Here is a 17,995-nt window from a genome sequence, read left to right as displayed (position 1 = left end):
CCTGGTCGCTGACAACTGGGGTCGGCTGGCGTTACACAATCACTACTGTTATATTATAGTGGGCTAATCAATTTCTGTGTTTTTGTCACCACCATTATCAGCTATTATGCTTCAGTCCTAAGTTTATCTACAATGCTCTCATAGGTAATTAACTACACGAATGATCATAGCTAATAAAGGTATTTTCATCTGTCAGTTCAGAAACATTGAAAGGTTGCTATGGTGCCAATATCTAAGACCTGAGATGTTCATCACAAATATGATATAACAAGCCGATGCGTCTAGAGTTATGAACAGCGTATGAGGGTTTTTCAGGAGAGAAGAACAGCATGGGACAGTTTAAGCCACAGTGCAGAGGGTTTCCTGACAAGGCTACAAAGTCCCCTGATGCCTGTACAGGGATTGGAGCCTGTCTGATCTGTAGCCCACAAAGAGTTTCATTACTAATGACAGCTGCTCATGGTGGGCATAGTAGGCACTTGCCTATCTCGTTTCCTCAGGCAGAGGAGCAAGCACTAAGATAGGGTGTAATATTTGCAGGACTGCTACAGGGAAATGTGATTAAAGGGTCTTGTTGTGACAGGCAAAAGTTAAAATAAATAAAGAGGTGGTGGGAAGGGTGTGAGCCCTTTTTTCTTCGTTATGACATATGGAGCAACTATTTAACAGTTAAGTGAATAATGAATAGTTTAGAGAAAGACTTTTTTTAGCTAAAGATACAACACTGCAACTCTTCAGTTAAGATGCCAGGTCTTAGAATAAACATCTCAGAGAACCTACATAGACCCCTCAGTAACAACAGAAGACTCCTGATATTTCTGAAGTAAAATTCAAGCAGTTTTGTGAGGAGGGATGTGGTTTGTTTTTTTTGTTAACTGCAGGCCTTCTCTATACATTACTTGTACAAAAAAGGGCACAATCCAATTTTATAAAAAATCCTTACAAGATTTGAGGCATAGACCTGGCCATGTTGTTCTATGCATTCAGTAACTCCAGGCTGATCATTGAATCTCATTATATTTTGAAACAAAGCCCCGAAAGAGCTCCAATTGGTACAAAAAGAAGCAGCAACACAGGTTGTTGTGAATAGATTATCATGGCCTCTCATCTATCACACAGTCCATTTCAAGGACTGTTTTCTAACTATCGATACCATCCATGGGATTGGCATAATCAGTTGAGACCCTCTCTCCCTCAGCAACCATGACCTCCCACCACAGCTACTCAATGTTCCATTGGAATAATGAAACTGTTGAAAACTGGGGGAGATTCATGAGCACAGGAGAAAGACTTTTATGAGCATTGGACCTAAAATATAGAACTCTATACTATACGAGGCTAGAATGATCAGGGTAAAATATAAAACTCTTCAACTTGGCTTCTCTTAATAGCTCCTAGTCTTCCTTTGTTTTTCTCTCTCTCTCTCTCTCTCTCTCTCTCAAATATACACATGCTCTTAAACAAATAATAGACATCTAATGAAATAATTTACTTCTACCTGATGGACAGAAAGAGCAAGCAAGAGAGAGATTGATTTTTTAATAATTTTAATAGTTCTCAGATATTATAGTGATGTACATAATAGATTAATAAGTAGGCAGGCAGATAGATTGAATTACAACTAACTTTAGATATAATTTATAGTCTGTACTTTAGCACGAATTTTATGATACTTCACTACATTAAACAAACACAATTAGTTGCCAAGCCTGATCTTCATAAACATCTTTAGTACTTACTGTGCCAGGTCGTGGATATGGAATTCTGCCCTGATATGGAATTAGCTGGTGGTTAGGACCTTCCTTATGTGCAAAGGGTCCATTGAACACTGTTTGGATCTCAGACAAGTGATACACACACACTGCTGAACCTTTAAATACAGAGCTGGAAAAAACAAGGAAAATATTTGCATCACAATCTGCCATTTCTTATAACATTTTCCATCATCACAAAGGATTCAGTGATGCAACGTTGCCCGTAAAGATAACACATTTAATAATATGTAGCACTTCTATAGCATCTTCCATACAAGGACCTCAAAGAACATTGCACACATTAAAATTTACCCTCACAATACACAGCATTAATCTGTAAGGGTATGTAACGTTTTCCTCACAAAGAGTATCTGTCTCCCCAATGAGAGGGGAGAGTATTAGCATCCCCATTTTACAGATGGGGAAAATGGAGGCGGAGACTGGTTAAATGGTTACAAATATTGCACACATGAGAGCATAACCTTTTCCCAATGAAATGACTTCAGTGAGACCAGGATTTGACACTCTCTGTGTGGTTAAACTGGAAACAGAACACATCTCTCCTAGCCCTCAGCCCATGAGAGCCCATAGCTGCCTTATAAAACACCTGGATAGAACATTCATTAAAACAATAATCACAGTTAAGTGGAGTTAGAATATTGTAATCAGTGTTGAGGTTTCTATAAATAATATGGGCTCAGATCATGGTGTTAAATGGAAACACCCCAGTAGAGGCCAGGAAATTTCATGAGGTTCCCCTTGCAGAGTTTCCTATACATTCTTCCTCAGGAGTGGTGAGATTTGACCTTCCCACAGCCTACATTAGGGTTCTGACCCACTAATTCCAGGGATCCCAGGAGATTCGTAGGGATCCAGTTGCACAGGCCCTGTGCCTTCCCATTAATCTGGGCCCACTGAGGCTCTATCTGGGTCCCTTGGTGCCGTGGAACCCTATTTGCCAGGGACTTTGTAGCCAGCACATGCCCCTAGCACTCTCCATTAAGGATGATCGCCAGTGTCAAGGAGATGATCTTCAGAAGCTAAGACACTGACTATGATATTAACAGTCCACTTCTGAGTCCACTGTGTGAAGGGCGCAATGTGTGTGTTGGAGGAGGGGGGGAAGGCACACTTTGAATGTTTATTCAGAGATGGACATCCAAACATTCCAGATTTGCTCAATATTAAGTGTGAGATGAGGAAAATCAAAATTGCTCTTGGTTGTGCACTGAACAGGTAAAATCCCTAAAGAGAAAAATGTGGTAACTGCTGCACGACATTACCGAGAAATCACCATTGCTCTATGCCACAAGTGCTACCTTGAGAAAGCCCTCAGATGCATTATAAACCCATCTGTTGTCTGAACGCTCTCTTCCTCACAATTGGTTTATGAAGTTTTCCCCTGGGGCCATAAGATAAGGTTTAAAGGATGCACTTGATCATTGCAGACAATGTACCTTTAGTAGTTTGATAATAGTTCCTGCTATAAAAATAATTCACGTCAGTTTAGTTAAAGTAATAATTATGTTTATCTTGGTAGCCTGTTTCTCCAATTACTGTTTTCAGGTTGGGGTTCTGCAGAGGTGAAAAAGATATGGGCAGTACTAGGACATGAAATTCATTATGACTGCTAGGTTTAATTACACAACATGTTCAATCTAGAGTGAAAAAAAACAAACAGAAGTCTCGTGGTTTGTGGAAACAGAAACCTAGACAAAAGTAAAACCTTGTATAACGTGAGAAAATGTCCACAAGTCCTGGAATAGACCAAGTGTTCAGTCTGGTTATATGGTGCCTTAACTCAAACCCAATTTCCACTGGAAGAATACCATGAGATTTAGATATAACAGTTTCCAACTCAGACATGTTGAATCCATAACATAATCATAAGTGTGGTTTTTATCGCTAAACATTGCCTCAGCATTTTCTCTTCTTGTGCTAGAAGAGTCATACAGTATAGATAACCTCAGCTATTTACAAGCTACAGGGTTGGGTTTTTTCCCCCTTGCCTAAATATCATGAAACTATCTTTTCCTGGCTATACGTAAGCTTGATAATTGGCACACACGAGGCATATAGTATCGTGGTGGTTGACATGGTCAGGAAATGACTTTCTCACATGAAAATGTTCAACTGACATGATTTTTTTTCATTTTATTAAAACATTTTCTATAAAAGAAAGAAAATAAAAAAGTCAGTTTCAACAAAACTGTATTTTTCAACAAAAAAACCTTCTAATTGGTCAGGTCTAGGTATTGGAAAAAAATATGACACTGAAATGTTACAGCAAGGTATGTATTAGAAATACATTGACAGACAGGCAGTGGCATTTCCATTGTTCAGATAATTGAGACAAGAACCAAGAGCAAAAAACCCCAAAACATCAAACTACAAGTAAAGTTAGTATCTGTTGTTTCTCAGAAAGAACATCCCAGCAAACTTAACAAGAAATCTTGAACTTTCTCAAATAACTATCTATTCTGTCCTTATAGCAAGGTGGGCCCTTCTCTGCCAAGAGATGAGGAGTGCCCATGTTTTGCAGTGATCTGAAGACTCAGGTTGTGATTCAGGAAGGACTTGATCAAACAGGATATAAGAGTGTCTTTTGGGAGCCAAAGTCCAAAGGCATAAGGAATAATCTGCCAGCTATGAGACTGGGAACTATTAGCATGAATTTATTTAGGAATTCTGGGCTTGATGTTTCAAGTTCTAAGGACCCTTGATGAGGTGCTGAGAATCCTCAGTTGCCACTGAAGTCAATCACACACTATGTACTTGTTCTTCTCCGCTAGGGTGACCAGACAGCAAATGTCAAAAATCGGGATGGGGGTTGGGGTGGGAGGTAATAGGAGCCTATATGAGAAAAAGACCCCCAAATCAGGACTGTCCCTAAAAAATCGAGACATCTGGTCACCCTATTCCCCGCTATCTAGTAAACATATGGAGACAACAGGAAATATTTTCTCAATATATTTTTTAGAAAGCTGGGAGCAGAGGGGAAATTTATCTCAGGTATAGTTGTATTCAATATACATCGAGGATCAATTTGGCACAATGAGTACAGCTCCAACAGAGATCACAATTGTTCTTCTAACTGATGAGAATAAGCACGATTGAAAGGATGTCTCCTAGGTGGCAATGATAGTTGCAAGATATATTAGTAATGCATTCAGTCCCAACTGCCTTGACACAAAATATCTCTTTCTGTGTTTATATGGAATTGGAACTGAGGCCACTCACAGAAGCTGCCTCTACAAATCTTCAAAATTACCTTGATGTTGTAAAAATTCCATACACCAGTGTTGTTCTAGGGTTATCTGTTTCTAGGAGAAATACATCCTCTGTAGAAAGAAAGAACACAGCTGATGAGTAAATGCTCTAGCTTGAAATTTAGGGCCTCATCCTTCTCCCATTGACTTCAATGGGAATTTTGCCTCTGACTTCAATGGAAGCAGGGTTCGACCCATCATATTTAAGGCTGGTCATAGTAAAACTAGCATTTACACATTCTGAGCCAGATTTTCAAATGAAATCAATACACAAATGCCCCTATTTAGACACATACATAAAAGGATCAGATTTTCAAATCTGCTCAGTACCAATCTTCTCCCATTCTCCTCAGCAGGACTTTAACTTATGAAAGCATTTAATCATGTGTTTAACATTGGGCAAATGTTTAAGTCCCAGTGGAGTTGAAGCTACAGTGCTTTCAAAGACGTGTAGAATTAAAGGCTAGAAGAATCTACCACTTCCCTTGGGAGTTTTTTCCAGTGGTTAATCACCCTCACTGTTAAAAATTTGTGCTTAATTTCTAATTTGAATTTGTCTGGCTTCAGCTTTCAGCTACAAGTTATACCTTTCCCTGATAAGTTAAAGATCTCTTTAGTACGTTGTAGTGCCTCCCTAAAATGTACTGAAACACTATAGTAAAGTCATCTCTCAGTCACCATTTTGATAAACTAAGGATCACAATATCCCTTTTTGCCACAGCATTATCCTGAGAGCTCATGCTCAGTTGCTAGTCCAATATGATCCCCAAAGCCTTAATGTTCAAAGCTAAACATAAGTGCTTTGCTGAATACGGGTGGATTCATGAATCAAGGTCTTGGAGCTGTTGGGAGCAGAGCACTTTTGAAAGGTGGCTCTCAAAGGATCCTCTAAATTTTGAATTTGGTCTTGTTTGTGCTTTATGTCAGGGATATAAGAGTAATATATACCATATAGTGTTTTATCATAGGATAAAAGTACAGTGATCCAGGATCAGATTTTGATAACCTTACTCACATAGAACTTTAAATTAGGATTTGATCCAACTACCATTACATTCTGAATCAAAACAATTGCACTGAAATATTTTTAACAATCCATAGCCACAGAGATTATGGATCCCATTTACAGTGGTGAAAATCAGGGGCAATACCACTGAGGTCAGTATAGTTACACAAGTGTGGAAGCAATGTGCACGAGTCCGATTCAGATCTAGAATGTGGTTCATTAGCTAACAACATATATCTTATCTGAAATAGAATTTATGTCCTTAGCTTATCAAAGCAGAAGACTCTACAGTGTACTCATTGAGTTAAATAAGGCCGGGGCAGTTGATCAAGTTTGTCATTTTTACCTACTGAGTGGTACACAGACAAACCCACTCTCCCCAGTTGAGGCTAGCTTGTCTGAGGTTATCTATCCAACAGATGGGGTTCAGATCTGTGACCATGCCTATGACAATCATAGACATCAGATGTCTGCAAACACACAGCTTTAGATATGTGATCATGAAGTTAATAACCCATATTTATGTTGGAGACCCGAATAAGACCTCACATAAACAGAACCTTGCACAATTGTTCTGAGGGTTAGTTAGTTAATGTTTGTAAAAAGCTTTGCAGATGTAAAAGTGTGTATAAATTCTAAGAAATTATACTTAGTAGTAGTAGTATTTAGTATCCTCCTCATCATCAACAACAACTTCTGCTTCCAAAGAGACTTCTACCAAGTGACCCAAAGACGCACCTGTCTTGTCATCAAAAGGACATTAGTGGTACATAAAAACTGACACTAAAAACAGTTTAAAATACTATAAGCAAATCTTAATCATTAGCATAAACAGTAGGAACAGCAACAATTATATTTTGCATGTACATCTCTCCTTTCATCAGAAGCTTTCCATGTGTTTTGCAAACATTAATTTAGCCCTTACTACTCCAGTGCATAGTCAAGCATTATTATTTCTGCTTCAGAGATGAGGACAACGAGGCAAAGAAATTTATTATGAAATCTTGGCACTATTAAAGTCAATATGATTTTTGGCATAGATTAAATGGGGCCAAGATTTCTAACCTAGGCTACGTCTTCACTACCCGCCGTATCGGCGGGTAGCAATCCATTGCTTGGGGATCGATATAGCGCGTCTCATCTAGACACGATATATCGATTCCCGAATGCGCTTATATCGATTCCGGAACTACACCAACCTGAACGGAGTTGCGGAATCGACAGGGGGAGCCGCGGACATCAATCCCGCGCCGTGAGGACAGCGAGTAATTCGATCTTAGATACTTCGACTTCAGCTACGTTATTCACGTAGCTGAAGTTGCGTATCTAAGATCAATTTTCCCCCGTAGTGTAGACCAGCCCCTAGTGACTTATCCAAGATGACATAGGAATTTTGTTGCAGAACAGGGAATCAGATTTAGATGTCCTTAACTCCCAGTATCTGTGGCTTAAGCACAGGTATATTTTTTTCTCATTTGAAGTTAAGATTCTCAAATACTCACAGATACAAAGATAACATGATATAGGTAATACTTTGTAAAGACTACACTTCTATACCTAATTCATCAAAGTATGTTTCCGTTCCATCCTCATCCATTACTGAGCACACAAGTCTTGCTTTCAAGAAAGTTGTCCATTTGTTTACAAGACTACGCTGTCCACCAGTATCATTCTGAAAAGCAAAATGAATTTGACAAAAGTATAACAAAGCAAAACTAAAATCTTACTTAATATCTGCAATCTTTTCTCGGGTTATTATGACCCATTATCTAGCAAATACCTTTTTTATATTAAAGACAATAAACAGAGATAGGCATGAAGCAAACCCATCTCCCAAACACTGCCAAATCTGGGAAAATACAGACCCAATTATGAATGTTGAAATTGAGGACTATCTTGAGCAACTTTGCAAGCCTAAAGTGGATGCACAAGCATGACACGAGCATGACACTTTTGCATGTCTAGCCTTTGAAAATCAGGCTTTTAATAAATTTTTCCATAAAAATCATTTTAAAATGTGTTTGCTATATAGAGTAAGGATCACAGTGAAATATCTTAGGAAAATTTTAGGTAGAATCAGAAAAAAATGTTTACAGCAAAGTTCACCACTTAGTCTCTGTCCCCCAGACCTTTCTTATTGATGGGGTCTCTAAAGATGAACTATTTTAGTTAACAGAACTAAGATTAAAGTGCTGCTTTAGTAGAGGCATTAACAGAAATGTACATGTAAGATGAAATAACTGGTAAAACTTTATGATGCCAGATTTGGACAAAATCTAATTAATGTACTGTTCAGGTATCTGTTATCTGAGGGCAAGTGACCTGGAAGGCTCAATTCATAAGACCTAAATAACCAATTTTGTTCTATTTAAAGCACACCAAAATGGGAATATGTTTTGAGAAAACTCATCAGAACGATGTTAAATGATCAGCTCTACTTTTATTCTGCCTTTCATGTGCATGTGTAAGAGGAGTTCTGCCCAGCTATGAAGGGGGAAAGTGACCTCTCTCATTTTAAACTGGAATAAAGCCTTTACAGTTACCTGTCCATACTTTCTTTGCAGCTGAACCAGCAGGCTCAAGAGGCTTGAGCATTAACTTTTGTGCTGCCAAAAATGCTATTAGAATAGGTCTCCTTAAGTGACCTAAAGTTAACAGAGCTCATGGCAAGTCAGGCTGATATCAGGAGGCTTGTAGCAATGTTCACTCTTTATTGAGGTTGTTACAGTAGATTACTATCAACATGAAGGATCAGCTCTTGTTCCCTTTGGAATCTATAGGAGTTTGCCATTGATTTCAATATAAGCACAATCAGGTCCAAGTCTTATTTGGAAGCAATCTGGACTTCATTATAACAATAACAACAACAATAACATCCTAATAATGTTTAATGTCTTATTGAAAAAATACCCAGAGACCACTGGGCACCTAACCAAAAATACAAAAGAATAGCAATATTGTAAGACTAGGTCATATATCATATTGAACTGCCAGAACAGGAACTGAGCAAAAACCAAAGCGCACAACCATTCCCCTGCACAGCCACATCACAAACCTCAATGAATACAAAACCCATATTAATCAGGAGGGGGAGAGAGGGGACCTTCAAACTTGATCTCCAGTTTGTCCCTAGGTAAGGGATAAAGAGCTTTTCAGAAAAACAGAGCATTTTACAGTTTTAATTGTATAACCATCCGTAACCTCAGAGAAAAATAAAGCTGCTTCAATCACATTGCAAGCAAAATTGACTCTGGTTACAGAAAAAGAGAAATATGGGCAACAACCAAGGCCCTGATTCTGCATGGACAAATGCACATGCATAACTCTGACCCACTGAAATCAACGGGACTATTTGTGTGCTTACATTAAACATGTGCATAAAGTGTATTTGTTTTACAAATAAAAACAATGTTTTCAAATGCCTTTACATTGAATTTCTTGTGGGAGATTTGGTACTTCTGTGATTCAGTAAAGCTCACATCTGAATCATGGAAAGTAAAGCAAGCTCAGGAAGTCAGTGTTATTAACTACACTGCACCAGACACCAAGGTGTACAAATTCATCAAGCGCTAATATTCCTACTAAAATTACAGATATATTCCAGATATATCTAACAAGGTCAGGGCTTGGCTCTGTACTCAACAGCCTTTCTTCTTCATTATGGAGATGGAAGCAGGAACAGAAAATCTGCTTGTTATTGGAATTCAAGGCTTTTAAATCATTTTAATGCAATGGATTCATTTTGATTATTCAATCAAGCCAGCAAATCAGCCCCTGAAAATTGAACAAAAAATGGTTCTTACTGGGCATATTCTAGCAATCATTGAATGAATCTGTTTTGTGCTGCCACTGTTGTCCGTAAGCCTCTCTTTGAAGAAGAAGTACACTTTGGCATCATTAGGGTCTGTGCCATCTGGGATGAGATGAGCATCCACAAAAATAGGCTCTGAAAAGAGACAGATACAGAGCAAACAATGTGTCAATATAAGCAACTCTTGACAGCTACTGATCTCTCCAGGTACCTCCACAGAATGCATCTGCTGCTGTTGCCCAACATGCTAGGGCTTGGCCCTACTCATGTGTAAAGTTAAGCATTAGCGTCAGTGTTTTCAGGACAGGGATCTAGGATGGTTTCTGTAGACTCAAGCTGATACTACAGCAGATTTGTCCCAGTTTTCAAAAAATCAAGTCTCAAGCAGAAACAGTGGTGCTGGTTTACTAGAGATCGAAAGCCTTGCAGGAGAAGAATCAGTGAGTAAGCTAGAGAAGACTCTTTGAGGAAAAAAAATGTGAGAAGAGAAACAATGATCTGAAAAACTGTTAGGGAAAAAATGAACAAATTACTTTTCAAGCCTATTCAATCAGAGGGTAAAGGTTGTGGCAGAGCTACTGAAAACCAAAGCAAGGGAGGCTTTGAGGATGTGAGAATGCTTGAGGAGTGACGTTCCCTCAAAGATATTCATATTAGAGTATGGTGAACATATTGAAATAAATATGCCCTACAGTCTGAATGAGCACAGGGACAGAGGACTGCAGCAAGCTAGAGTCAAATTGTTTGTGTATCATAATATCACTGCAGACTACTTTTAGGCAGTCACAGCTATCAGTGTGGCAGCCTTTGGTACACTTGCTTTCCTTTGGCAATTTTCTTGGCTAAAATCTAATGAATAGCATTGGAGGCCTCCAATGATCTATATTCTCCAGTCTGGAGGTCACTTACTTCCTATTATTCATATCATTTGATTAGTTGATACTCAATACAAACCACTTTTGACTTTTTGGTGACCTCTGATGGAAAGGTCACATTTTTAATTTTGGATATCTTCTGTACTCTTCAACCCATTATCAATGAATATGTCACATTTCATGATGCTAGCTCAGGAGGAATATGGAAATACATTGTGTATATCAGACACCTTTTCCAAGTAACTGCATTATGTAGGTTTTCAAGCAATGAAGCACTTTCTGTGCAGTCCATTTTCTAAGATACTTTGAGGAGAGTAGGCAAGCTTAAGAGAATGAAGACAACTAAAGGCAAATTTTAGAAAACAGATAGTTTCCCTCTTTTGACATATTTCATTTATTCTCTTACAAAAAGTGCAAGTTAGTATCATAACACGTGATATCACACAAATTATGAATAAAAAGAATAGATGTGTTAGGATTTGCCCTGTACAACTGCATGAGGTAGAAAGACCAGACTAGTTTCCTTCAATGTACCTCAGCAGGCTTGGCAGCAATAAATGCAAATCTTCAAATCAGAATGATAAATTTGGCCTATTCCTATTGGGTGAAATTCACCACTGTGCAGAGGGCCAGCACAAAACCTATTGCATATGATTAACTTTAACCCAGTGAAATCAATGAGACTATTTATGTGCTTAAAATTAAGCATGGGCACAAAGTGTAGCTGTTTTAAGAATAAAATAAAGCATAGCATATAAGACATGGGTGGGATCCTGGCCCCACTGAAGTCAGTGAGAGTTTTCCCATTGATTTCAATGGAGCCATGGTTTCACTCCTTGTACCTCACCATTGCGTAGAGGTGACTTTTCCTCATTGTGCCATTTTATGACAATCACATAGTTAATAAGTTATTTAAATTTACTACATTTGAAAATTAAATGTAAATAATTAGAACCAAATCTTCCTATGCCAGATAATCTCAAATAATTAGGGGTTAAGAATGAACTTCCCTGGGAGGCAGTTTTAGTAACTTCAGGCACAGTGTACTGGAGTAGATGAACCATGGGTCTCCTCCAGTATGGCAATTCCCATGTCATGTAGAATTCCTATTCATTACACAGAGTCATTGTCTGTGGCATGTTTTTATTCCTATTTCTTGCCCACAGTTTCCCTTAGTAGATTTATTTTAGAATGGGAAATAAAGAACTCTTTGTTGAAAACAACCTTTCTCTTAGTCACATATCAAAAGCTTTAATGAAGCAATCGTCTTACCACTCAGCCACTTAGAATTGTGTTGATCAGTTCTCACTGCATTCCGTTTGGTTAAACTGCGAAAAATTGCTGCATCGGTCCCCATGAAATCTATGTACATTCCTGAAAACAGCTCTTCGTCTATGGAAAGGTAGAAAAGGAAAAGGAGAAAAAAAGCCCCATGAATGTGTCTATCTTGGCTTTTTGGGAAATCCATTTCTAGTGACCTATTTTTGTTTCAGACAGTGCCAGTTCTTTATTTGCATAGCAGTCACTTCACAGAAATATCAATCTGGTGGGAGCTGAGTTTCCTCTGAATCATGGAACAATCATCTAGCCTAAGAAGGAAGCATCAGATGTTGCTAAGAACTTTAGGGAACTGCATGATTAAGTATAGCAGCTAACCACATGTGTAGTGAACCTTTTATTTGAAATACAGCTTAGTGACTGAACTTACATTGCTGAACACCAGTGCACAGACAGGGTAAGAGTATAAAAAGGAATCAAATTCAATTTTTTAAAAAAGTACTTGAAAAAGCTTCTGTGTTATGGAAGTAGCCAAAATACTGGTCCAGTATTTGCAAGTGTAAATTGGCATAGCTCCAACTGAAGTCAACAGAGTTGCTACTGTTTTCAAGGCTGACTTCGGACTCAAGCACGATTCTGTATTGCAGAAACTGGATGAAGATGCTATGAATCTGGCTCAGTGTAAAGGGAAGTAACAAATACCTGCATTATATACTAGAGTCAGAGTAAATTTCAATGTAGTGTGAAGGAAATTAGACATGCAACTCTAGTTTACTTTAATAGGATTAGGTACCTAAATTCCCTGTGCGGGACGCTGAAAATTCAGCCCATATGTCAGCATATATATTTATATTTATTTCCACTGGCTAATGCAAGGCAAACCCAGAGTACAGCACATTAGCTAAAATAATTTTTAACTTCCATGCTGGGAGCAGAGGCTGAATGAACTTCCAGAAAGCTAGGTCCTTTAATGTTTTCACCCAAATTCCTGGGCTGCCATGAGTGTGTGTGGTCAAGCTGGCAAGAGTCACAGATATTAAGCCTTCTTTTAATTTTTTGTTTGTTCAACAATAAGAAACACCCATTCACCTTTGAGAGATGAAAACTCTGGAGGTTTTTTTTTCATTGCTTGCTAGGTCATGAACCAGATCCCTACTGATTAGACAGTAGGTAGTGCAGGCATTGTGTCACTTACATGTCTTTCCCTTAGTTGCAGTTCAACATATGAGGGAATCCATTGTGCAGGGGTAACAACAAGGAAAGTAGACAGAAGTTTACACAATGTGGTTTGTTCCACTATTTGTGCTGTTAGATCAATAGCGGCTTATTATGAATCTTTCTAAAGCAATGTGATTTCCCCCAGAACCATCTGGTGTCTTATTCCTCTTGTTAAATAGATTGGCTGCAATGGATCATGCCTATGGCTCTCACAGAGCTCTCATGTTCATTCTTAGAAAAAAATAGAAAGGCTGGAATGGGGCTATGGAATTCTTAATGCTATTGCATACCAACTTTATTAGTTACGTCTTAAGCATTTCTAGATCCTACTAGTCTAATCAGGTATCAAATGATATCTGTCAGCTCCACTTCCTTTTGGTTTAATGCTTAAATTCTACACAAAAATTTGTCTTTGCAGGGTAACCAATTCACACTGTTTCTCTTTGTTACTGGGGGAATTGCTGAACTGATGTATGTCTGCTCTTGTAAATACCTAGGAGCATTGGCTGCGGAAAGAACGGGGGTGTGCATGTTAATTATTCCTTGCCTTCCCAAAGATACATTTTTCATACCTTTGCTTCTAAAGCATCTTTTTAGAATGGTGAATTTCTCCTACCTTCTAATTTGTTTGTCATGTGGTGTTTTCCTCTACGGGGCCATTCACTTTTCCTGTTCTATTTCAAGCTTGTGTTCTGTGTTGCATAGGTGGAAGGTGATGCCAGAAATCGACAAGAAACAGGGACCACACTATAAAACGTTTATGTCATTATACTTTACTAGGTCCAGTGGCATTCGTCAGTTTAAGAGGAGGGAGGAAAGAAGGTCTTGTGATTAAGGCACTTATCTAGGCCTCAGGAGCTCTGGGCTCAATTCCCAGCTCTGTCTTTGGCTTCCTAGTTACACAGGCTCTCTACTCCTCCCTCAGAGGAGTACAGTTCTCCAGTTGGTTGAATCTTTTAAAAAAGAAGAAACTTTTTGAAGTGTGAGCACTGTAGATTGTGTAACCCAAATGATTCAAAGTTCAAGGAGAAATATTGCTTTGGAGATTAACTAGATATTGGGGGCCTGCTCAGTCACATACCTGGGAGATTAAAACAGATAAAGTAACTTCTACGAAAATGAAGAAAACTCCCATGTGTCCAAAGGAGACAAGACTTTGTCCTACTGTGTGTACAGTATCTCAGAAAAGAGGACGTTAACAGGCATTCATAAACCCCAGGATGAAAAAAGAAAGTCTCTAGTCTTTGATGGCAGTAACTCATTTAAGAATGTGAAAAGCATAATTGCCGTTTATGAGTGGACTAGGCTATAACTGACTTTGATCAAATTCTTTCACATGCTGCCCACAGATCATTGATGAGGTAAGATGGAAATGTAGCCGATCATTTAAAGAGGTAGAGTATCATGCTAGAGAAATGACACTTTCTCTTCTTCCATGCAGACTGGAATCCCCTTTTGCTCGCATCTCTGCTCACTACCATGCCAAGCCACCTTGGAACTTCATATTTTTGAAGGTAAGATGCTGAGATGATTCTGTTCAGTTGAGGAGAGAACAAAGGATCTGCCCCTGGAGCCCTACTCTTTAAGTTGAGCGCCCAGCACTTCCACTGTGTACCTCTCATTACTCCAATGGGAGCTGCATGGCTAAGACACCACACGGTAGTACCGTGAAAACCCAGGGCTAAATGCCTTGCTATATTGTGTGCAGTTGCTATGAAACTCAACATACTGTACACAGAGGTCAACAGAGTTCTTCTCTTTGTTCAACAAAATCCTAAGTCAGTTTGAGAAATCCGTGCAACCCCTGCTCTTTCCCTTGTCTAAAAACATACTATGTTTGGGCTGCTAATTTAGGCTATGTCTATCCTAGGTGTGAATAGCAGTGTACACCAAAGTGCTGTCCTGTAACTCCCCCGTGTGGATTCTGCAGGCACCAACTCAAAGACTCCAGTTCACATTCATGTAGTACGACATTAATACCAACTAGGAACCTATTAATTCACACCTATAGCTCCACTCAGGGGAGTTACAGCATAGCACTTTGGTGTGCGTTGTTATTCACACCCCTGCAATCAAAACTGTGGGGCAGCACAGATGGGCCCTCAGAGATCAGGGATTAGATACAGATTCAAAATGCAAAGCTTTGGTATCAGGAGTCTCTGAACACACTGCAAATCTAAATGGCAAAGTCTATGTCTACATTGCACATTCAAGAGCACGTGTGGCTCAAGTGGTTGTAGCATTGTGTGTGCAGGCAGCTGCTGCTCCAGCCCAGCTGCTGTCATAGTCCTAAGAATGTACTGCAGACGGTGACTAGGCAGAGGGCAAACAAAACCATCGATCGAGCATGCTTAATGAATTCAGGGCAACGTTTAAATTAATCATCAGAGCCCTGCCATTCCAAAGTAAATGCTTTTCATTCCTTGCTGTGAAAGCCAGTGAGGAGTTCATTATGGACTGACTAACCCAGAGTTATGGCTAAAGCATATCTTGCTGCAGTCTGAGAGATCTGAGGGTCTGATGACCTCTTTCCCTGTGCCTGCTGTGATCTTTTTCACTAATGCAAAGCCAGTGCAAGTGAGGATAAAACGCTGCTAAATCAAAGTGATAGAGCTTGATTCTCCTTTTGCATTAAGGCCATGCACATTTGCATCCACTTGAAGGCTCTTTATAATGCCACCAGAGTGTAAAATGATCTTAGTGTAAACCAGAATTAGGCCTGTAGTGTTTTACACCCACTTTGCACTGGCATAGGTGCAAGGCAAAGGGAAAATCTGGCCCTTAATGTGCTGGTATTTTTTCCAGCCCACAGACTACTGGAGATCAGGCACATTGAAGTGAGGATATGTTGTTTTCTCCAGGTGGAATTTGTGAGCTGTCCTTTCATACTCTTTCAAGGTGGAATTCACCCCTGTGCAAAGCGCTACACCGGGCCTATGCCCCACTGAAATCTCAACAAAGAGCTTAGGTGGCACTGAAGTGGGGCCCAGGCACTGTGCTGGCCCTGTGTGCCAAGGTTTCACTCTCACTGAACACTCTGCCAGACAACCTACAGTGAGATGTCAAGGGAACCAGCTGTCACACTCTCTGCCCTTTCATGTGGAAGTGAGTTGCTAAATTTATAGTCAGTGACACAGTGGGGGTGAGGGAGGGGTAGGTAAAAACGCCAGCTGCAGAGCAAGGAGCCTGGCAGTAGCTGGTGGCCTCAATAGCAGAGACAACAAATATGAAATGCAGAATAACTCAAAAGACTCCAGTAGGTTTTGCTTCCCTAACTACATGGCAATGAGACACAAGAACTGGCCATGATGAATGAAGTCAAAAAGTGTTTAAACATAAAAAAACAAAAAGGTCAAGATATTTAAAAGTTGTAGCTAACCCTGGGAAAATGTGAAAGATGAAAAGGGGACAACCTCTTGCTCTCTACACCTCCCTCTCTCCCTCATTGCTGCTTCCTTCTGCATTTTCTTCACACATCCATGCTTAGCTCCGTGCAGACCTTCAAAAGACGCCTGACAAGCAGTATGAACACAATGGTTTCCTTTTCACGGGCTGTGCCCTGCGCTCCATTTGTTTATGACACCCCATCATTTCACACTCTGCTCAGTAATAATGATTTAAGCCACCAGGATCTTTGGTTATTTTACTTACTGATCATAACAGATACTGTGTTCACATTAGGGTTGAAAGAACAGCGCCCCTTCCCCGATTCACACTTGGAGTCGATCATGAAGACTTGCTCCTGTAATATAGACATGCATGTCATTGCTGATGTTTAGAAACCTTAGAAAATGAAAATAAAGTTAGAGAAGACTTTTTTCCTGTGTTGTTAGCGACAATAAGAATAGTCAGCACTGGTGTGGGTTTTTGCTTTACTACTTACAATAAAACTGTCTAATGATGAGTTTTCATTATCTTCTCACTTGTACCCAATTATTTTCACTGTAATTACAAATGCAATACACTCTCAGATGTAGGAAGTGTCCTCTGAGTTTAGCTAAGCTGCTCTGTCTGTGGTCCACCCAGCTTATATGCCAGCAATAACATCTGCAGACATTTTTTCTACAGTCTTGAAATGACCTATGAATTACTTGATGAATTCATGGTGGTTTTCATATCAGAGGCCTAGCCTAAAGCACTTGCAATAAACTACTTGAGTAATAATACACAAGAATGCAAACCTCTCTTTTCATTGTCAGCTTGTCATATTATAAATCATAATGGCCCAGATTTGTACAGCTATTCAGATGTTGCTGTGCTCAGTGTCACAATGCCTAACTGATTTAGAATCCTAAATCTCATTTTCAGAAGGGATTTAGGCACTTAGGAATCTAAATTCCATCAACAGTCAATGGCATTTAGACTTCTAAGTGACTAAATCTTTTTTAAAAATGAGACTTAGGCTTCTAAATCAGTTAGATATTGCAACACTGAGTGCAATGACACCTAAACAGCTTTAAAAATCTGGGCCCATCTCCTTACCCCGCTTCCAAAATAATTCCTAAAGCACACACATTTTCTTCAGAGCATTGTTTCTTGGATTACACTCATTGCTCAGTCACTGTGGTGGTAGGTGTCTTATAGATAACAAAAGCAAGTGTAGGACTTGATCTCTTGCTGCTGTTAGAAGACTGAGCAATCTTTAGATGGTATAGGTCATGCACAGCACTATAATTCAAAAATGGTGTTTAGGTTAAAAAGCAGCAATCTGGACCTTTACCTGTTCCTTAAACAGAAGCAATCTTTGGTTAACTTGTGTTCCCACCCCATCTTGTTGTCCCTCT

General features: G+C 39.3%; 1 protein-coding gene across 1 annotated transcript in view; it reads right to left on the bottom strand.

The window, feature by feature from the left end:
- Positions 1 to 17,995, bottom strand: part of SEMA3C (semaphorin 3C) — a 149,658-nt gene that overhangs the window by 30,326 nt on the left and 101,337 nt on the right. Inside the window, exons 6-11 of the mRNA XM_032802095.2 lie at positions 16,863 to 16,953; positions 11,988 to 12,107; positions 9,833 to 9,975; positions 7,587 to 7,701; positions 5,026 to 5,095; positions 1,740 to 1,884 (exon numbers count right to left, since the gene is read on the bottom strand). Coding sequence (XP_032657986.1) covers positions 1,740 to 1,884; positions 5,026 to 5,095; positions 7,587 to 7,701; positions 9,833 to 9,975; positions 11,988 to 12,107; positions 16,863 to 16,953 — 684 coding nt within the window. The remainder of the gene's footprint in view (positions 1 to 1,739; positions 1,885 to 5,025; positions 5,096 to 7,586; positions 7,702 to 9,832; positions 9,976 to 11,987; positions 12,108 to 16,862; positions 16,954 to 17,995) is intronic.

Source organism: Chelonoidis abingdonii, chromosome 1, assembly GCF_003597395.2.
Source record: "Chelonoidis abingdonii isolate Lonesome George chromosome 1, CheloAbing_2.0, whole genome shotgun sequence".
NCBI classification, from domain to species: Eukaryota; Metazoa; Chordata; order Testudines; family Testudinidae; genus Chelonoidis; species Chelonoidis abingdonii.
Note: the sequence above shows the minus strand (reverse complement) of the source record. Positions and strands in the feature narration are given on the sequence as shown.